The sequence below is a fragment of the Achroia grisella genome, unplaced genomic scaffold (genome assembly GCF_030625045.1).
Source record: "Achroia grisella isolate CSIRO2021 unplaced genomic scaffold, CSIRO_AGI_Agris_v1 utg669, whole genome shotgun sequence".
Classification (NCBI taxonomy): Eukaryota; Metazoa; Arthropoda; class Insecta; order Lepidoptera; family Pyralidae; genus Achroia; species Achroia grisella.
In genome coordinates, this window is record NW_026712988.1 from 654,479 (window position 1) to 678,047 (window position 23,569).

At 36.5% G+C, this 23,569-nt stretch overlaps 2 protein-coding genes across 2 annotated transcripts; both read left to right on the forward strand.

The window, feature by feature from the left end:
- The first annotated feature begins 726 nt into the window (after window positions 1–726).
- On the forward strand, window positions 727–22,777 carry LOC131849954 (putative uncharacterized protein DDB_G0287457). Its single transcript, XM_059200087.1, has 9 exons — window positions 727–2,039; window positions 2,169–3,212; window positions 7,994–8,155; window positions 8,873–9,071; window positions 17,263–17,470; window positions 18,756–18,883; window positions 19,643–19,788; window positions 21,298–21,394; window positions 22,308–22,777. The coding sequence occupies exons 1-9, from the start codon at window positions 782–784 to the stop codon at window positions 22,348–22,350; spliced, it is 3,285 nt and encodes a 1,094-aa protein (XP_059056070.1). The 5' UTR covers window positions 727–781; the 3' UTR covers window positions 22,351–22,777.
- On the forward strand, window positions 10,456–11,788 carry LOC131849953 (uncharacterized). The gene has a single exon (XM_059200086.1). The coding sequence runs from the start codon at window positions 10,686–10,688 to the stop codon at window positions 11,640–11,642; it is 957 nt and encodes a 318-aa protein (XP_059056069.1). The 5' UTR covers window positions 10,456–10,685; the 3' UTR covers window positions 11,643–11,788.
- Window positions 22,778–23,569: the final 792 nt, after the last annotated feature.

The window sequence follows — 23,569 nt, forward strand, 5'->3', positions numbered from 1 at the left end:
CTTGATTTTCTTCCTGGTGCAGGGATCCGGCTTCTCGAAGGACCACAATGATGTTGACAGGACTATATACTAGGATCCCCTGGTCGTATGGTCGGGCGGCGAAATAAAAATGCTCGGTTGTTATCTTGTACTTGGTAGGAAGGCACCTATCGGGTCGCTGTCTCGCCGGTGAATGCGGACCGCTGCGCGGCCGCGCTCTTTATATAGACGCCCGACGGGTGGCCTTCCCTACTGCAACTGTACGTTGCGTGATTTATTTTTATTAACAAAAATGATCTTACAAATTTTGCTTATACTAATTATATCTAATTGATTCCGTCGTGTACACGCTGTATTTATTTATAAATACACAAATATATTTTTTCATTTTCCTTAATTATGACTCAATTTTCATGAATAACCTGACTTAATTTATCCGTATTATGAAACAGTGTGACTTGTGCAATAAACAAACAAATAAGCTATTGCGCTGTATGAAAATTGAGTCATGCTTAAGGAAAATGAAAAAGTATACTTGTGTATTTATAAATAAATAAGCGCAATAGCTTATTTGTTTGTTTATTGCACAAGTCACACTGTTTCATAATACGGATAAATTAAGTCAGGTTATTCATGAAAATTGAGTGAAGAGTCAAGTTACTATAGTAAAAATACGCTTTGGTGCTGATTAAAGATTTTTTTTTATTTTTCAGCTACATATTATGCACCTGGGCTTGCTGAGGAGTACTACGATGGTGATTATTACTATAAAGGCCACCAAACGCAGTATGGACCTGATGAAATGAAACGTATTATTCAGTCAGGTGGTAAAATTCCAGATTTCGAACAAGACATATCAGATGAAGCTGCAGACATTTTAAATTTAGAGGACAATGAACCACAGCTCAATTCAGGATCGGAAGAATCTTTAAAAGAACCTGAATACGACGACGACTATCAGATAGAAGATAATAGATTAGAAGTTAAAGACCCGTCAAATGAGGAACCAAACCTGAATATAGATAACAAACTCTTGGAAGATTTACTTAAAACCAATGAAAATGTCGACGAAGCACAACAGGATTACGATGTTTTTCAACAAATACTTGGAGACAATGATAATGATATTGAAGAAAAGTTACTATATGTTGATGAGTCATCAACAGAAAACAAAAACGATGATAATGATAACTTGGCACAATCTGATTTATTAGATGAACATAATGATCAACAAGATAATTCTAATGAACGTAACAGTAATTCTGAGGAAATCTCCATTGCTGAAAATGAAAACAATGATGAAATTTCAAACGTGGCTGATGAGAATCCTACAAATAATTTCAGTAACGAAAATAATTCACAGAATTTTAATTCTCTGTCAAGTATAGACGAAGTCGTAGATAATAGCCTGGAAATGTTACAAAAATTTGATAACCAGAGTGATAGTAGTAAAACAGGTAGTAATAAAATCTTAAACAAAAAAGGCATTAATAAACCAGATGATCCTTCAATATCAGAAGATGATAGCAATGGTCAAACTCTAGTAGATTCTATTGAGAATAATAACAATGAATTTCATGACATAAACATTTCATCATTTGTAGATTCTCAATCCAACTTAAATGATATTATAGACGAAACTCGTCGAAAATTATTGAAGGAATCTGGTGAACAGTTTGAAAATCAAGATATAAATGACGATAGAAATATTAAAGAACAACTCAAAAATAAATCTGAAAACGTCTTAATACCTGAAGAAAATAAGTCAAGTAGTTTTGAAGAAAATCTTTTCCAAATTATTAATTCTCAAGTAAATGTAGATGACGTAGTAAATGAAAATAAAATATTAGAAAAATCTGATAAACGTGAAAATAATGAATTAATCAATGAAAAAGATGCTCTAGAACAACTTAAAAGTAATTCTGAAGTAACTTCAATTCCTGAAGAAAAAAATAATGCAGTAATTTCAAAACTATCTGATGAAGATTATTTAAATGGTTTAACCGAGGAAAAACTGTTAGAAATTGTTAATTCTCAACTAAATGTAGCCGAAATTGTAAGCCAAACTCACTCAATGTGGGAAGATGTTAACAATGAACAAATATTAAAAGAGACTGCTGAGAATAATTTTAGTGACATAAACATGCCATTATTTTTACCACCTCAATCGAACTTAGACGACATTATAGACGAAACTCATAAAATATTGGAGGATTCTGATAACCGGTATGAAAATCATGAACCCATTAGTGATAGTGAAAAATTAGAACAGTCTAATAATGAAGAAATTTCAAAATTGGTCGATGAGAACGTGAATGCGGAAAGTATCAATGGGATTCCTGAAAGTATGAAGCAATCTGGTATGAAAGATATCATAAATGAAACAAATAAACCTTCGGTAGACACTGGAGATAATATAAATAATATTGATAGTCAGGAACGACATATTCAAGAAATAGACGATAATTTTAATTTTAAAGACGGCGACGCATTGAATGTGAATCCTAAACAGGCATATTCTGAAGAAGACAAATTTGATGAGGAGTATATTTCTGATTATTGGAACAAAATTGGTTATAAAGAAAATATTCTACAAGATTTTGAGACCATACTATCTAGCAACGAAAATGTTTTGGATTATGAAGAAAAATATGGCAAGCCATTCGGAGAGGGGAAAGTTTTATCTCAAAGAGATTATTATTATGACTATATTAATGAAGACAAAGCCGATGATCCAAAGGATTTCGACAATGATAAGGCAATTGAAGAAATACTTAATAGGGATGTCATTGATGATTTAACAAATGTGTTAGATGAACCAGAATTAAAAATGGCATATGTTAATGATGCATTGCCTGCAGTAGACAAGGCAGACGTGGAAGAATCGAAATCAACCGAAAAAGAAATTCAAATAGAAGACAAAGAGCCCACGAAAACTATGAACGTAGAAAAACTATCAAGCTCTGAACTCGATGAACTAACGAATCAATTCAAAATACTACACAGTGAAGATTTTAACATGAAATCTGATAGGATTGAAAATGGAGCACCTATTCATATAAAACTGAGTTTGGATGAGCCTACAGAAGTCACTTCACCAAATTACCCTGAGCCTTACCCAACAAACAATGTCGTAGAATGGTTATTCGATGGAGAAGGTGTTGGCATTGAATTGAATATTACTGATTTCAATTTGACCAGCGTGTTAGGACATTACATGATCGTGAAGCCAGGTAATTACACGTTTTTAATATACATCATTAGATATAGATATAAGACTAGCTGTAGCTGTGAATTTAACTTTATTTTTCTAAAGTAAAACACCTTACGTCAACTACTTGTAAAAAAAAGTCCCGTCAAAATCGCTCCAGCCATTTCAGAGATTAGCCGGAACAAACAGACGGACAGACAGACAAAAATAGTTAAAAATGTTATTTTGGTATTATAGTACCGTATTTATATTCATATGCATGTATTAAAAAACGATTATTTCAATATTACAAACTGACACTCCAATTATATTTATATGTATAGATGTATAGATAATAGATTTACCAAAATTACAGAAAAGCTTACGCCAAATAATATATATATTTTTTTTGTAATATTTTTTGGTTGTAGGTTGAGACTAGGCAGTCAAATTATAGTATAGGAGAGGGAATGCACGACTCGTATTACCGGTGTCATATTATTAGGCGAAGTCCTATTTATTAGAATTTATTTTTTTATTTTATATTTTATTCGGATTTTTTTTTAAATATAAAGAAATATGGAACACAAGTATTTTCTTTCTTTTTTTTTTCTTTTTCGTTTCTTTCCCGGGAAAATAAAAAACAATTAACATTCATTCTTTATTTTTTATATATGTTTCTGAGGAGCAAGTCAGTTTTAACATATTTTTAATGGTTTTAACATATTTATAAAAATCAATACAATTATAATCGTAATTAAAAACGGTCCTCAACTCGCTATTTATTAAATTAGGAGTACGAACGTTGCGCGCGTGAATATTTTTATCTAGCGTAGATCGATCGATTTAATAATAAAAAACCGAGCACCGTTCAAATACGGGACAGAGTTTTTGAAGTGGTAGAGCAAGCTGTACGACCACACGTGGTTGTTCAGCTCGATTGGGCCGCTCGAACCGGGAAATACCACACCTCGGCAGAAAACCGGCGTTAAGCGTTATCGCGTTTCGCATGGTGAGCTGTGGGTTCCGGACGCCCCTCCCCCTCCCCCTATCCCTTTCCTACTTCCTTCCCCTACCCACCCCTTTCTTACATACCATGGCAGCGGATTATAAGAGATTTTTACCCCAGGGTGGTACCAGTAACCAAGTTACTGGAGAATCCACCCCTGAGATATCACACTCAGGCTGCCCTGCGTATTCTGGGGTGGGCAATACTCCGCTTTTTGGCCAAAAGGAAACCGAGCAAATCTCCATCGGCGTTTCCCTTGCTCATAGTCAGTTTTTGCAACATCAGGGGAATTCATTCCAATCTCAACGCCGTTCACCACCACCTAGAGACGGCGAGGCCCGCTTTGCTCTTCCTTACGGAGACGCAAATATCCTGTCCCGACGAAATTTCGTACCTGACCTACCCTGGATATAAATTGGAACACCATTTTATTCCACGGGCCGGTGTGTGCGCTTATGTCAGAGAGGATATTTGTTGTCGCCGTCTTGGTACACTTGAAGGTACTGACCTGTCCATTTTATGGTTGCGTGTAGATTGCGATGACCACCCCCGCATCTATGCATGCTTATACAGGTCCCATAGCGGTAACACCGAAACTGACCGACTCATTGAACACGTCCAAATGGCTACAGATTTTTTGCTCCAACAGATTCCCTCCACTGAGGTGGTGATTCTAGGTGACTTCAACGCCCATCACGCCGAATGGCTCGGTTCACGTACCACCGACTATGCGGGGTGATCTGTTTATGGCCTTGCTTTGGCATATGTTTTGATGCAACTGGTATCACCATGGTTGGTTGACTGGTTGTTGACCATATACCTTCACTGTTGGACCTTCTGCTGACTTCTCATCCGACGGATATCAGATCTCAGTGGAAGCCTCACTGGGATCCTCTGATCATTGTCTGATACGGAGCAAAGTGCCTCTCACGCGTCCTTCTTTGCCGCGATCTATTGGTCGACGTCGTGTTTGGCATTTTAAGTCGGCAGATTGGGATGAGATGCGAAGTTTTTTAGCATCTTACCCATGGGGGCGAGTTTGCTTCGCACTGGACGATCCTGATGCAATAGCTGAATCTGTCACCGATGTAGTACTTCAGGGAATGGAGATGTTTATTCCTAATTCCCTGGTGCCTGTCGGTGGTAGATCTCAGTCCTGGTATGGCGGATCCTGTAGATCGGCGTCGCGCCATAAGCAGGAATGCTTCCGTGCCTGGATTGCAGCTGTGAAGTCGAGTGATCCAGATACCAGTGCCCATAAAAGGATGTATAACTCCGCTTCCAGGTCCTTCAAAAGAGTTATAGCCACAGCAAAGTCGGAGCACATCAGCAGAATTGGTAGGAGACTGAAGAGTCTTCCATCTGGATCCCGGGCTTTTTGGTCTCTTGCCAAAGCTGCTTAGGGAAATTTCTGTCAGCCATCTTTTCCACCACTGCGCAGAGAGGATAACTCGTTGGCCCAACATGCTAAAGAGAAGGCCGATCTCCTTGGGTCTCTTTTTGCATCCAACTCGACACTGGACGATAGGGAGCAATCACCGCCGGTCATCTCGCGGTGTGAGACTTCTATGCCAGAGGTAAAATTTACCCAAAAGCTGGTACGTAAGTCTCTTTTCTCCCTAGATATCCACAAGTCGAGTGGGCCTGACGGTATTCCTGCTATTGTGCTCAGGACGTGTGCACCTGAGTTGGCTCCGGTACTAACGCGTCTTTTCCGGTACTGCTACTCTACAGGTGTAGTCCCGAAACTTTGGACGATAGCTTTGGTTCATCCGATCCCTAAGAAGGGAGATCGCTCAGATCCAGCTAACTATAGGCCCAAGAAGACACAAGTTTGAGCGTTTACCGCTAAAAAGATTCCATTTATCGTATCTCCTCAGTTTCAAGACACTCTCCTTGATGTGAAGCCAAATCTCGAGGTCCTTGGCGTTGATATATCCAGTGACGTTCAGTTTTGCGGTCATCTGGAGGACAAGCCTAAAATAGCCTCAAAAAAGCTTGGTGTGCTCAGTAGAGTGAGACGGTATTTGACGGCGGCCCATCGCTTGCAATTATATAAGGCGCAGATCCGGCCACATATGGAATACTGTTCTCATCTCTGGGCGGGAGCTCCACAATACCAGCTACTTCCATTTGACCGCATTCAGAACCGAGCAGCCAGAATCATTGGTAATCAACGTCTATGTGACAGACTCGACCCATTGGCTTTGAGGCGAGATATTGCATCTCTGTGCATTTTCTACCGCATATATCACAGGGAGTGTTCTGAGGAATTGTTCGGATTAATACCAGCTGCTGAGTTTCAACACCGTACCACCCGCCAGAAACTGAAATATCATCCTGATCATCTGGATGAATGGCGGTCTTCCACAGTACGGTTTTCTAGAAACTTTTTTCCCCGCACAACCACATTGTGGAATCACCTTCCAGCAATGGTATTTCCGAACCGATACGATATTGAAACCTACAAGAAAAGAGCTTATTCCTTTTTAAAAGGCCGACAACGTACTTGCAATTCCCCTGGTGTTGCGGGTGCTCATGGGCGGCGGTAATCACTTACCATCAGGTGAGCCACATGCTCGTTTGTCCCCTGTGTTATAAAAAAAGAATAGAATAGAATAGAATAGAAAATCATTTATTCAAATAAACTTAATTTAAGCACTTTTGAATAGTCATAACAATTTGTTTTTTATCTACCACTCGTTCGGAAAGCTGTCTCATCACAAGAAGAACGAGCAAGAAACTTGTGTGTTGCTCTTTTAAATAATCCTTGTAAGTTTACATTTACAAGTCGAAACGTGTGAATACAAACTACCAACAAGCACTAATTTTTTGGGTCAAATATAATCATGCAATAAGATTAAATCAGTCGTAGTGATAAGAGCAGACCAGTCCCTACAAGCAGCACTCGTTCACGAGTATGACGGATGAGCCAGCCATCACTGCGCTCGACCATATTTTAGGGAGCCCATTGACCCGGCCCACCACGCCGTCACATGTCTGGACGTTTTAGTGAGCATGACTACTCATTCCACACGACCACGTCACAGCTACAAAAATTACTATATGGTAGTTACAGTATTCGCACTTTACATAAGGATGCATGCGGCAATCAATACAAAAGCCGCTACGCTATCATATATCAAGAAAGCAGTATGAAAATTAAAATTATAACGTTGTCCGCAAATAAACTTATTCTTGCTATATATTGCTATCATCTATAAATTCATCTATCTTATAATAGGCTTTTTTACATAACATTTGTTTAATATAAGATTTGAATTGCCTCTCTGTAAGATTTAGCGTAGACTCTGGCAGTTTATTATAGAATCTTACGCAATTACCATAAAATGAATTACTAACTTTGTGTAGACGGTATTTAGGTAAAATTAGCTTATTTTTATTGCGTAAGTTTCTACTTGTACAGTCTTTAAGTTTCTTGAAACTATCTAAGTTTTTCCTTGTATACATAATAATTTAAAAAAAAAAAGTTACAGTCCCGCCGGGATATTTTAAACTAAGCCTATAATACGGGACGTCCCAGGAAATACGGGACGTCTGGCAACGCTAGTTACCTGTCAAATGCTGTATGTCGGCCATGTTGGCAACCTTGTAAATAAATATTATAGATGTTTTTTTTGTAATTGTTTTACATGTGCATGTGCGTCTATATGTACGTGTTTTTCTTTCTCTTCTTTCATTCTATTTTTCGGACTACTCTACTGCTGTTGGCCGCAGCTGGCCTTTATAGCTTCACCAGATGATAGGGCGATTCAATAAATATAGTATTCTTTATAATTTTTATTTTTATTCAGGTAGTAGCGATGGTACTGGAGATGATGGTTTAATATTTGCTTATCATCTAAATAAAGAGCGACGGTACCGGTTTATGGATGTGGACAAACTGTATATCAAGTTCGAATCCTTATTTGGGAATAACACCCGGCGAGGCTTCCGGTTAAGCTTGAAAATGATAGGTGAGTAGTAAATTGACTATCTCACCCTAAAATATATATAAGCAAAGCAGTGTGCTAAACAGCTAGACCACAGAGGTCGTGAAATTGAAGTATACACGTAACAATTTCTTTTATACATTTTCAATATGTACAACAAGGAATTTATAGATCTTGATTTATTTAATAGATGAACATTCAAACTTAATATTATAAAATTGCTTATATTTTTTTATAATTTACTAGCGACCCGCCCCGGCTTCACACGAGTGCAATGCTGATATTAAATATACCTACCTACTACAGAATGTCCTTATAAACAACGTTTACAGCTTTTTTGTAATTAGACAGTACAAACATGTTTTGATTAGAGGTTACTCTTGAAAGAGTGACATACAATTGAGCTAGATCCCTGCCATTTAAATCTGTACTAAAATAGGAAACTTTCAGTTAAATTACATGCTGTAAACTTTTTATATTTACGACATCACTCTCCTCTCTAAATTTATCAGTGTTTCTATAAAATATTCTGCATGTAATACATATAAAACTTCCTCTTGAATCAGTCTATCAATTAAAAAAACCGCTTCAAAATCCATTGCGTAGAATACATAGGTACAGACAGCGATAAAATAAAATATGGTATTTAAATATAAATAATTACGATAGAATGCTTGAAACTTTACTGAATTTCAGGCTAATGTTATTTAATGAAAAATATTTTAACGATTTTTACTTCAGCTCCTCCTGAAGAGGATCCAGATGAACTGCCGAACCCCGAGCCGCTGCTGCCCACACCTAATTCCACAATGTCATTATACCTGGCCGGTCGGAACCTCACTGGTTTTGAATATATCAGGGAAGAATTCAGATTACTTCTAGCTGATATGGCGACCCATTATATAGTCGACAACGATATTGATCGAGGTCTCAACTCAACGTAAGTAAATAAATAAATTTTGACGACCTCGGTGGTCTAGCGGTTTAGCACACCGCCTTACTACCGATGGTCGCGGGTTCGATTCCTCGCACGGCACAAACATTTGTATTCTTGAGTATGATTGTTTGTATCGGTCTGGGTGTTTTCTATGTACAATATGTATGTATTTATAAAAAAAAATATCTATGTATTTGTATCAGTTGTCTAGTACCCATAACACAAGCTCTAGCTAGCTTAACTTGGGTCTAGATGGTTCTGTGTGAATTGTCCTGAGATTATTCCTCTTGAATCACTCCAATTTTTTTTTTATTTTCGACGGTCTCCCGTCTAGCAGTTTAGCACACTGCCTTATGTAAAAATATATCTATTTATTTGCATCAGTTATCTAGTACACATAACACAAGCTTTAGCTAGCTTAACTTGGGACTAAATGGCGCTGTGTGAATTGTCCTGAGGTTATTATTATTATTTTATTTACTTTTAACCAGGTTACAGTATTTTTTATGGATGATAGTGGAATGCACCCGCCTGCGCTAACGGTTTACCCTGGCGGGGCACTGGTGGAGGATGATAAGATGAACATAAGGTTAGGTTACTTAGCCCATCGTGACAAATTCACCAGGAATCCAAATTCAAATTCAAAATATCTTTATTCATGTAGGTCTATTACAGACTCTTATAATATGTCAAATCTACCGTCAGTTCGGAATGATTTCGAGATGAGAACTGACAAATTCAACTCGTATTCTTTTCAGATAAATGTTTTGTGAATTTATTACGATGGTTTCCGCGTGGAGGTCAACCTGACATGGTACATTATTTATAAATCGGTTTTAGAATTTATAAATTAATCTATAATAGCCTACTAGGAGGTCAATTTCGAAATTACAAGACCCTATTTCAGGACCTCTATTATAGAAAACTAATTAAAAATAATCCATTTGAATTGTATAAACATCTAATTGTACATATTGCAATATAATAATATAGAAACTTAAAAAAATACTCTATAGCTAGTTCTAACGTGAACATAGCCCCAAGTGAAAACTAATCATTAAAAATGCACTTGTCCGTTCGTACACAAACACAGGTGTCCCCTTTTAACCTGAAATAATGTCACTATGACCTAGAACGTGGTTTAATAACCTCCCAAAACAATAACTGCCATATACAAAGAAAATCAATGAAGTTAATACTAATGTACTGAACCTGTTCATCAAAAGACATAAATTATCATTAAAATACTGCAGTGTTAATGAAAGGAACATAATTTTTAAAGTTCCTCGCCTTGTTGATGAGTCAGCGCGCATGCGTAAACTGGAAGTTCACGCAGGCGCGTTGCGAACGTCAAATCTATTTCAGTAAAACCAAACTCACGCGTGAAACGAGTCAAACCCAACGCAAAATACACAATTAATTCACGAAACGATTCTAAAACACATATAACATAAGCACAGTGATATATAAAAGTATAATAGAAAAAATGAGTAAACCAAAGTTCAGTGCAACATAGCCAAGTGTGTGAAGATGCGGCAATGCGCCAGACGCGAATCAATGCATACAGTATTTCCTGATGCCAAACTCACGGACTTTTAGTGTCAAATCTACAAAACCATGGAGCCTCTTATAGATAGGAACAATTTCGCTGTAAGCGCAATCGTGACGGTGGCTATGCAAATATTGTTCTTCACCATCGCATCGCTTTTCCAAAGTGACAAAGTCACCGATTTCACTGGCGGCGCTAATTTCATAATTATAGCGCTGCTGACTTTCTTCCTTGGTCAAGGCGCCAGCACGCTAAAGAATTATGACAGTCGACAGCTAATGATCACCGCTTTTGTCTGTGTTTGGGGCGCCAGGTTATCTGGTTACCTCATATACAGAATCTACCATATCGGTAGAGACAAACAATTTGAAGACAGAAAGAGTAACACGTTAAGATTCGCTGTCTTTTATACATTCCAGGCTGTGTGGGTATATATCGTAAGTTTACCTGTAATTATATTGAATTCTCCTCACCATTCGTTCCCAAAATCGCCAAAAACTATGACGACCTTAGATTCGGCGGGAGCAGGAATATTCGTAATAGGCCTACTTATAGAAACGTACGCAGACTTACAAAAGTTTGCATTCAGACAAGAACCTTCGAATCAAGGGAGATGGTGCAACGACGGATTATGGGGCCTGTCGAGACATCCCAATTATTTTGGTGAAGTGGTGCTGTGGTGGGGCATATTTATCATATCATTGAATGTAATCGAAGGAGTCGAATGGATAGCTATAATGTCGCCTTTATTCACAACTGCTATCATATTATTCTTATCGGGTATTCCGTTGCTTGAACGATCAGCGGACGAAAAATATAGAGATAATCCAGATTATCTATATTATAAAGCATCCACGTCACCATTAATACCAATACCGCCTGCAATTTATGTGGAGGTGCCAAAATTTCTTAAATGCATGTTGTGCTGTGAATTTCCCATATATGACTCTACTGCTGATGACTTCCCTGCTCCTACAATCGTCACTGAGACGACCAGCATATCAATGGTCCAGTCTCAGACATAGCTAACGAACGCCGCGCGCGACAACGGCGCGGCCAAGACTGAAACGACGATCAGCAAATGCCAAACATCCCAGAAACAATTGTGATACACAGCTGAGGAAAGACCTCAAAAGAAATTGCCAAATTCCTTACCATTAAAACAAAGTAACACTGTAGATATGAACAATTATAATACTTATATGGAAAATGTAAAACGTAGTAAGAAAGTCGCATTAGAATTATTAGAGGATACGAGAGATATAATAGAAGGATATAATGTAGAAAGCCCGACTAACAATCCTAATAAGTTTAAAAATAGTGAAGTAGATATCGAAGCAGGTCCTAGTACAAGTAAATCGAACAGACCGACTGAGTATGTTAAATATGGAAAAATAACGTTTAACACAACAGCGATATTGCACCATTATCCCCAAATGGCGCAAAACAAAGGATGCGCGGAAAACTGCCCACCACATCAATCACTGTCAGATGCCACTAAAAAATCCGAGTTAAATCTTGCAGCGGATGAAGTACGTGTTGACAATAATAACGACGTCAAATCTGAAAATAAACAATCTGAGACCAAGAGGAGAGATAACTGCAATAACAATGAAACATCGGGTAAAGTGAACTGCGTTATTAAGTCTGACAACACGATTGAGGTTCTGAAGAAGCCAGTCAAGTTTACAGAAGAAAAACTTGTATGAGGTTTGGAGATACGGTTCTTTTCACTGCATTTTCGCATATGCAGGCTCTGGCATGAAATGCGAAGAGCAGCGAGAGTGAAATCAAACATATCCCAAATAGAAATGTTGTAAATATTAAAAGACTGCTGAAGATGTTATATTTAAAAATAATTGATGTATAATGAATGTGGAATATTGAAGATTTTAAAGTGATTATTCGAGCTAAAATCGTTTATATATTGTAAGAGATAAAGGCTAGGTTGCCGATTGAGTGAACATTTTAAATAATACTATTTTATCCGATTAGAAAAATAGTCTCAAATCCGTCTCAATAGATTAAATTAGTGTGTAATAAGAACTAGATATGTATTTAATAATTTAGAAGAAATTCACTCCTAATATATAGCACAGGTGAGTGTTGTTTAATCTATAGTAAATTTAAGACATTTTTTACACAAGTTTCAGTAGTTATTACTTAAATAGAGCCCATATTACTGTGGTATGATGTAGCATCTATATATAAAAGTTTTTTTTTTAAGTCAGTACTATATTTCTGTTTATATTCGTTACAAATATCTTTCTGTTTTGTAATATTAGTAACTAGCTACTCGCCCCGGTTTTGTCCGGATGTACATGTATTAAACCTTCCTCTAGAATCACTCTATCCATATATAAAAAAGCGCTTCAAAATCCGTTGCGTAGTTTAAGATTTAAACATTCATAGGGACAGACAGACAGCGACAGCGAATTTGTTTTATACTATGTAATGATATTCGTTAATTATTATTTCAATAATTCAAAACTAATGAAATTGCACATATTTTCTAATATCATTCGGAAAATACTCATTTAAAAACAAATATACTATAATATAATATACTATACAGTAAAAACAAACAAGTACTAACAACTACTTATGTACTATTAGTAGAAAAAACTAATCTAATAAAAAAAGTCAATTTATTAAACAAATTCAATTTATGTTATTATCTGATATATGAAGAGGATGGGTTTGTTTGTTTGATTTAAATCTTCGAAGCTAATCTTTTAAAACACCTTTCAGTAGTTGAAAGTATATTTTTCAAGGAAACTTTTCGACTAATAAACATTACCAAAAAACGTTTAAGGGCCGAGTAAAAAGAAAAAAAACGAAAAGTATGGTAGAGTCATTTTTTCTTAATTTAAGACTGCATTCAGTAGTTAAAAGTACAGTTTTTAAGGAAAATTTTCGTCTATTAAATATCACCAAGAAACATTTAGAAGCAGAAAAAAAAATGTACAGTATGGTAGAGTCATTTAATATTGCATTCAGTAGTTAATTTTTAAGGAAAATTTTCGTCTATTAATCATTTAGGTGCAGAAAAACGAAAAAAAAGTAAGATATGGTAGAGTCCTATTTTTTCTTAATTTAAGACTTCTGCATGTAGTTGAAATCTATTTTTAAGGAAAATTTTCATCTATAAACATTACCAAGAAACATATAGGAGCAGAAAAAAGAATTTCTTTTTCTATTTCTTTACCCCTTTTCATACAAAATGTGCTATTATAAAAAATTAAACATACATAAAAAAATTAACAAAAACAAACAAATTGACCATAGTCGGTAAGCATTTATTGAGACTGATTTTCAGGCGAGAATAGATTAGCTATCGGTTATCATTTTGTAATGGAGTAGGGACTGGACTAGACTAGGGGGTCCCAATCCATGGAGGCCCTGGGCACATGCCCAAAGTACCCAGTGAGAAAGAGGGACCTGAAAATGAGCAAGAAGTTTGCGTGTTGCTCTTTTTAAATAAATTAATACTGAAGAATAACTTAAAATTTTCTTGCGTGGACATTTTTTTTTAATTTTTATTTTTTTTGACAATTCACACTGCGCCATCTAGACCCAAGTTAAGCTAGCTAAAGCTTGTGTTATGAGTACTTGATAACTGATACATATACATAGATATATATTTTTTGTAAATACATACATAATATACATAGAATACACCCAGACCGATACAAACAATCATACTCATGAATACAAATGTTTGTGCCGTGCGAGGAATCGAACCCGCGACCATCAGTCGTAAAGCGGTGTGCTAAACCGTTAGACCAGCGAGGTCGTCAAATTTCATTTCACTTCAATTCACATTAATTCTCTTTACAGCATCGTTGAATAAATAAACAATGTCTATATAATAATTTCATTATGTTTAATTAATACTATACTTATATAATTAATATTTTTACTGTGGGAATAATAAAATATGATAGATCCTAATATTTATATACTACCTAATCGTATACTGTACCAAACATATTCTAAATTCCCAATTTACATTCAGCCCAAGTGGGCAGGGAAGTGAGCAGCTCGAGAGTGTAAACACGAGTGGAAACACTTCCGATGCCATTGGCGCTGCCACTCGCGCTGCCCGGCGCTCCCTCGATTGCCGGTATTTCGTGCGCGAGTCAAAGGACTGGCAGCGCAAGTGGCAGCGTGTTTTTACATTCAGCCCTCTCGCTCAGTTGTCGCCCGGCAATATTTCCGGCAGCGCGAGTGGCAGGGGAAGCGGCTGAATGTAAACGTAGCAAATAAATAACAATCTTCTTCTAGGAACATAAAAATAAAAACCTTAAAAAGTATAATATAATAACTAAAATATATTATTAAAAAAAGTTCCTTTAGGTGTAAGGTTCCGAAGATACTGGCAGCGTTCCCCCTTTGAATGGATAGACTAATTCTTTGTCCGAGGTAGCTGCCAGCTCTTCGGTCTTCTGTGATATCAACTATAATTTATCAACTCCACAAATAAAATGTTTGGAAGCCTGTAATCTTATCTGAGATATAAAAACTGCGCGGACGGTATCACGTCCGAATGTTACGGGCTTTGATCTGGTTTAATAGGCGATAAATTTAACGATACGTGTAATATATTAATTAAAGATAACGTTACACTATCAACTACATTTATTGCGTTTTTAATTCAGAAATGGCGTTTCTTTGTTTGCTAGACAATAATAAAAATTCTGAATTACATTGTGGCGTATACAAATTATATAATAAGAATATAATAAATAATATTTCATTACAAATATAACGTACAGATAATGAACATGTTAGACATATACGTAACTAGCTACTTGCCCCGGCTTCACCCGAGCGTACATGTATTATACATATAAACCTACCTCTTGAATCACTCTATTTAAAAAAACCGCTTCAAATCCGTTGCGTAGTTTTAAAGATTTAAACATACATAGGGACGGACAGACAGCGACAGCGACTTTGTTTTATACTATGTAATGATATAAAACATGTTTATAGGAGTTCCCGAATAAAGTGTATTATTATTGTAATATTTTATGGGCCATATAGACATACAGTCAGTGGGATGTCGACCGCAAAACCGTAGTAGTTTTGGCATCAACCCAAGTTGCTTTGGAAACGGGAATGTATTTAATAATTTTAAAGATTTCAATGTACACATGCAGTTTTATACCTTGTTGGCTTTGCGGCGAGATATTGCATCTCTGTGCATTTTCTACCGCATCTATCACGGGGAGTGTTCTGAGGAATTGTTCGGAATAATACCAGCTGCTGAGTTTCACCACCGCACCACCCGCCAGAAACTAAAATACCATCCTGATCATCTGTATGAATGGCGGTCATCCACATCCACCACACATTTTCTAGAAACTTTTTGCCACGCACAACCACATTGTAGAATCACCTTCCAGCAATGCTATTTCCGAACCGATACGATATTGAAACCTTCAAGAAAAGAGCTTATTCGAATTTTTTAAAAGGCCAACAACGTACTTGCATTTCCCCTGGTTTTGCTGGTGCTCTTGGGCGGCGGTAAGCATTTACCATCAAGTGAGCCGCATGCTCGTTTATCATAAAAAAAAACATAACTTTAAAAAATTCAAATTCAAATTCAAATATCATTTATTCATGTAGGACATTTTAGCCGCTTATGAACGTAAAATTTTGTACATTATAATTTTAATTTTTTAACGATACTAAAAAAAATTCATAGATGGCGTCGTGATAAATCAATTTCAAATTCATTCAAGCATACGATGATCAAGATCTGATGGTAAATGGTTATCGTAGCCTATGAACGCCTGAAACACCAGGGGTATCACGTGCGCGTTGGTGACCCTTAAGAAACCTTAACATACCCGTCTTAAAAACCCCATGCTGTAGTCTCGTGGGAAACCGAAAAATGTATATATGTAGAAAAAGTATAGAATAGAAAATCATTTAATCAAATAAACACATTGAAGCACTTTTGAATAGTCATCACATTTTTTTAATCTACCGCTTATTCGGAAAGCTGTCTCATCACGAGAAGAACGAGCAAGAAACTTGCGTGTTGCTCTTTTAATACACGCCATATGTATATGTTATATGTAAATCGTACATCCAATAACTAATTGTTATACTCAATTTACACTCAGCCCGAGTGGACCCACTTCCCTGAGCACGGAAGTGAGCAGCGCGAAAGTGTAAACACGAGTGGAAACACTTCCTATGCCATTGGCGCTGCCGCTCGCGCTGCCCGGCGCTCCCTCGATTGTCGGTTTTTCGTGCGCGAGTCAAAGGACTGGTAGCGCGAGTGGCAGCGTGTTTTTACATTCAGCCCTCTCGCTCAGTAGTCGCCCGGTAATATTTCCGGCAGCGCGAGTGGCAGGGGAAGCGGCTGAATGTAAACGTAGCATTATACCTCGACCAGATACAGTCTAATCACTCCTCTTCATCCTAAGGTTGCCTGAAAGAAATCGCTATTTAGCGATAAGGCCGCCCATTGTTACCTCCATATTACAATTATCTTGTTTTTCTTTTTATATTTGATGTACATATTAATTTATGTAACTGTAATATCTTTCTGTGACAGGAACTATAAAGTGTTTTTCATTCATTCATTCATTTAAATAATTGTATTATTTTTTGTATTTTGTATTGCAGAACATTCGTCACCCAAATCACCCATTCCTACATCTGTAACATACAATGGCCGGGGTACGAAAATTGCGTACAGGTGGAGTACGCAGTGCCTTTGGTGTACGAAGACGAAAGAGAACACAGGTTGAACGCTACGGATCTGAGCGATATGTGGTTGACATACTCAACTAAGGATCCGTTCCACACCAGACTGCAGTCTTTAGGCCTATCTGTAAGTATATATCTGCCCCATTTTTCAATTCAATTCAAAAATCATTTATTCATTTAGGACATTTTAGCCGCTTATGAACGTCAAGTATTTACATTATATTTTTTTTCCCTACCGTCCAGTTCGGTATATATGTAGATCCAATTGAGAAGAACTGGCAAGAAACTCAATTGAATTACTTTTTTTTTAAATCCAGTTTATTTATATGTATTTATATAGGTGTCTATGTCTAACATTAAATGAAAATCCCGAACATGAAAAGTATTGCCATGCTCGTCATTCAAGTAATCGTTTAGTGAGTAAAAGGTCTTGCTCAGTAAATATGTTTTAAGAGATGTTTTGAATTTATTTAAGGGTAATATATCGTACCAATATATCCTTTGGTATCTTATTGTAAATTTTTATACCTATTCCCATAAAAGACCTATTGACTTTTTCTAAACGATACTTTGGGACAGCAAGTTTGTTTTTAAATCTAGTATTAATATTATGAATATTGCTGTTTTTCGGAAATAAGTCAAGATTTTTATGAACATATATGATATTTGAATGTATAAATTGAGAAGCAACGGTGAGAATATTTGCCTCTTTCAAATTCAAATTAAAAAATCATTTAATCATGAATCATTTTTGCCGCTTATCTCTCATTTGGGCCGTTGTGCGTGTAGAGCCGAGACTACTAACGTAGCCAGCCAAGCTCCTCCCAGAAGCGCTGAAAACTCCTGATGTCTTCACACTTCGCGGAGCGACCTCACCGTTCCGAGGATTTGTGTTCGTTGTGTGACCACTGCAAGCACTCCAGGATTACATGAGAGGCCGTTTCTTCGTCTTCAAAACAGCCCCGACAAAGAGGACTGTCTTGCACCAATTGTGTACAGATGTTTGTTTAAGGGACAGTGGCCTGTTATTTTTTTTTGAGGGTTGATAATGGAATGGTGCACCTACCCGCGCCAACGGTTTACGCTGGCGGGGCACCAGTGGAGGATGATAAGATGAGCATGAGGTCAGGTCAGTTAGCCCATCGTGCAAATTCACCAGGAATTTAACACGATGGTTTCCAGGAGGAACCGCGTGGAGGTTGACCAGACATGGTACATTGATAGTAATTGGGGTTATCAATCCACATTACTAACAATCCCCTTCCCCCCAGTGGCCCGTTATTGTCCCTATCATTATTGTAAGTTTTTGCCTATTTAGGTTTAATAAACGTTTTGTGAGTCGTAAGCTTGTTATTGAACATGGTATAGAAAACATATTTTTTTAATGTGGATGATCATTCTTCTTTCAGGAATTCACAACGCCGAATGACGGCACCGTGTTGCTGATGTGGCTGGTCTTCAGCGGAACTATTCTCATCACCGTTATGATGCTGGCATTCGCGCTTTGGAAGTTCAGCTGCTTCGATAGCTATACCAGGTACGTTTTTTTATACCACGATCCTGGCACACAAGCAGGCTCATCTGATGAATGGTTTCCGTAGCCTATAGACTACACCGCTTTACTTCCTATAGTCGCGGGTTCGATTTCTCGCACGGTGCAAACATTTTGTATTCATGAGTATGATTATTTGTATTGGTCTGGGAGTTTCTACGTATATTATGTATCTATTTACAAAAAATATCTAAGTATTTATATCAGTCGTCTAGTACTCATAACACAAGCTCTGCTTGCCATGGAACTAGATGGAGCTGTGTTAAAACAGTAGTAACAAATCTGCTGTGAGCAGTATACTGCTCAAACCTACAGACGCCATCCTCAACCACCACTGGTCGACGTCAAACCTAGCGTCGATGACGGCATCACACAATCGACCAATGAGAAGCACCGCTCATCACGCGACACATATGAGCACCAATAAAGAGGGTGGATACTCCACCCCTATGTAATTCAAAAACGTTAAGTTGTTGCAATAAACGCTTCATGAGAAGAGGTCACAGTTTCATTTACACTCTTCCTTATCAAAAAACAAATTAACAGCTGTTTTAATTTTCCAGGGTTATTTAGTTACTTAATTATTTTATTTTATTGTACAGAATCACATGTACAAAAGGCGAGCTTAATATCTCATGGCATTCTCTACTAGATATAAATCGTTGTAGAGCAATAATGTCGAAAAACTATGAACTACAAAAAAAATAAACTAGATTTTTAAATGAAATATGTGTAATATTCCAGAATGCAGACTTTCAGCGATACTGACAGTCTGCATAATGAGAAGCGGAACCTGGACATGTATCCTACTCCGCATCAGACCCTGCCGCCACTGTTCTCCGAAAGCAACTACAAATGGCACGACAACAACTATGAGGACACCGCAAGAGGTAGAACTCGCTTGTGATCATCATCATCATTTCAGCCCGGACGTCCACTGCTGAACAAAGGCCTATCCCAAAAATCTCCACGACGGTCAGTCCTCGCAACCATGCTCACCGCACCCAACGCTTTCCAGCGATCTTGACCAGATCGTCGATCCACCTTGTCGGAGACCTTCCCACGCTGCGTCTTCCGGTCCGTGGTCGCTACAAGACGACTTTACTGCCCTTTACGATCCTCTGTTCTACGAGCTGCCCTGCCCTGCCCATTGCCACTTTAGTTTCGCAATTCTTCGGGCTATGTCGGTTACTCTGGTTCTTCTACGGATCTCCGCATTTCTGACATGATCATGCAGAAAAACTCGAAGCAGAGTTCTCTCTATTGGACTCTGAGTGACTTTGATTTTGCTTATTTATGAGGCCCATAGTTAGGGACACATCTCTGTGCCGTAAGGGCGGATCCAGCTTTGGCGCCACGAGGGGGTGACATAGTCGTGGTCAAGTCAAGAATTTATAACTTAATTTTGATAACAATAGATACAAGTTAAAAGTAGGTATATTATTATTGTACGTAAATACTGTACTTAAAAATATTTATTCTTTATTGTACACTTGAATAACTTAACACAGAATAACTTGTCCATATACACGTACATATTGCCATCTTCTCTTGAAGACATCCAGAGAAGCACTATTGAAATATAATTAATAAAATATTGAAGGTATGTAGTTTCATACAATCTGTATGGTGACAAAATATATAAATAAAATCATTATGTTCAATTAGTGGTCCACCTAAGTCCTGGAACAAGCTTAGGGTTGGGGGGGGGGGGTCATGACCCCCATGCCCCCCCCCCCCCCATGACCCCCCTGGATCAGCCGTCGATTGGAACTGGCTTGTATTACAATTTTTTATAGTATAGGCGACAAACTTGTGCCTCGCATGATGGTAAGTGATTACCGTCGCCGATGAGCACCATTGTTGTTAAAACCAACCAGTTACCACTTACTATCACAACCGATCAGGATTTTTGTCAGTCCTGTGATATAAAAAAATATCATTGATTATACTATATGCGCTGTAGTATATAGTGTGGGTGACAGTTGCCTGTATTTGTAGACTTGAACATTCTGTCTGGGTTAAATTTAAGTTAAACAGATATTACGAATGTGGTTGTTTAGTGGTTGTTTAGTAGAAGGTAGGACCTTCTCTCTTTATGTAAATACTCTCTGTTAACACCGGGTTGTCTGTAAGAGATTGCTGATAGCGATAAGACCGCCTTTTGTAAAACATTTATTTTCATTGTTTTGTACTTATTGTCCTATGTTTATGTATGCGCAATGAAGAGTTATTATTATTATTATTATTGAAATACTAAGTCATAATTTGTAAATTGCGGCAACTTTCAAGAGTTAAACTGAACTATTTTGCGCATCATGCTACAGCGTACATGGTACAGGTAATTTTTTTTTAATTAAAAAAAAATCATTGATTACTCTATGGTTTCATGATTTCAGTGGACATGGGAGGCTTCACGAATGCCAATTACGTGAGGGATGACCTCTCCGAGTCTGATGAGGAAATCGTTGTGTCACGTGAGACGTTGCAAGATAAGTAAGTTTAATTCTTTTCGCAAATCAATATAGTAATACACAGCCTCGATGGTCTAGCGGGTTAGCACACAGTTCTACATCCAATGGTCGCGGGTTCGATTCCTCGCACGCACACATGTATTCATGAGTATGATTATTTGTATCGGTCTGGATGTTTCTAAATATGTATTTACGAAAAAATATATATCTATGTATTTGTATCAGTTACACAGTTATCACTAAAGCTTGTGTTATGGGTACTAGATGTACCCATAACACAAGCTTTAGCTAGCTCAACATGTGTTGAGATGTCGATGTGTGTAATATCGTAATAGGCGGCCTCAGTGATCTAGCGGTTTAACACACTACTTTACTTCCAATGGTCGCGGGTTCAATTCCTCGCACGGCACAAACGATTGTATACATGAGTATGATTGTTTGTATCGGACTGTTTTTTTTCTGTGTATAATTATGTATGACTGATTTAATTTATTATTCATACACCTATTTATTAAAAAATTAAAAAAATATAATTGTGGAAAACATTTATTTAAAAGAGCAACATGCCAGTTTCTTGTTCATTCCATTCTTCTCTTGATGAGTCTGCGTTCCAAATGAGTGATAGATTAAAAAATACGACAATTCAAAAGTACTTATATTAAGTTTATTTATATATATTTATTTATATATATTTATTTATTATTATGATGATATATTCAATCTTTTTGAATAGTCATATTTTTTATTCTACCACTCATTCGGTTATTCGGAATGCAGACTCGTCACAAGAAGAATGAGCAAGAAACTTGTGTGTTGTTCTTTTGAATAGATGCTTTTTTAAAATAAATAATTGCACAATCACAAAGAAAGAGGCATATTATAACTTAATTCAGTTTTATCACGTTTTATTAACACAATTGCATTTTTTTTTTCAGGAACCACAACTCTTCAGCACCTAAAGACATGACCAACGTGTGATAACTCGAAGAAGTTACAATTACAAAAATATGAATATTCATATTAATTCTATAAAAGTCAGCCATTTTAATTATGTACCTGTAACACTGAATCGAAATATCAACAAATTTTTCGGTTCATTGGTTATTTTCGACGGGTTAAATACTTTTTTTTTTAACTGTAATAATTGAGATTCTTGCCTATTTATTAAATATTAAAAAAAAAATCGGTTCATTGACTATTTTTAGCGGTTTAAAAACTTCTTTCTTCTTTTGAAAAACGGTTTCAATTGAATTTCTTGCTTATTTATTAAATATCAAAAATTTTTCGGTTATTTGATTATTTTCAACGGTTAAAAACTTTTTTTTTGTAAAAAAGTTTTAATCGAGTTTCTTGCTTTATTTATTTTAAATCTGACCATTTAAAGTGCTTATAATTAAATTTATTTCACTATACATACATTATTATCATTTATATTAAATTATTTAGGTTTTTTTTCTTTAGATTTTCATATTAATTTATCAAATCGATAAATCAAATATCGAAACACCAGATTTTAAGTCTTAAATATTAATAGACTAGTGAATTAGAATAAGTCTCTAAATTGCATATAAATGTTTTAGATATATAAAATCTTTAACATACAATTAGTATAAATGTAAAAGGTTGTTTATTTTTTAATTTCTTTGTAATATTAAAGTGTTCATACAGTCAGCCAAATTAATTAGGATCCCATAAAATAATAATTAATATAAAATTAATAATTCGGTGCAGTAGTTATATAAATTATATTATACGATCATATATATGTAATATAAAAAAAAATACGACCTCGGCGGTGTAGCGGTTAATCACACCGCTTCGCTTCCGATGGTCGCGGGTTCTATTCCTCGCACGGCGCAAACGTTTTGTATTCATGAGTATGATTGTTTGTATCGGTCGGTGTTTTCTGTGTATATTATGTATGTATTCACAAAAAAAATGTAAGTATTTATATCAGTTGTCTATAACCCATAAAACAAGCTCAGCTTACCGTGGGACTAGATGGCGTTGTGTTAATTGTCCAGGATTATTTATTTATTATTTATTAAATAATGTATACTTTCAACATGAACTTCCAAATATTACTTTTTGTTTATTTTGAATAATTAAACTTAAAATTCAATCGGCTTTATAAAAATATTAACATCTATGAAGCTATTAAACATCACGCTATGTCTCTTATGAGCCGAGTATAAAA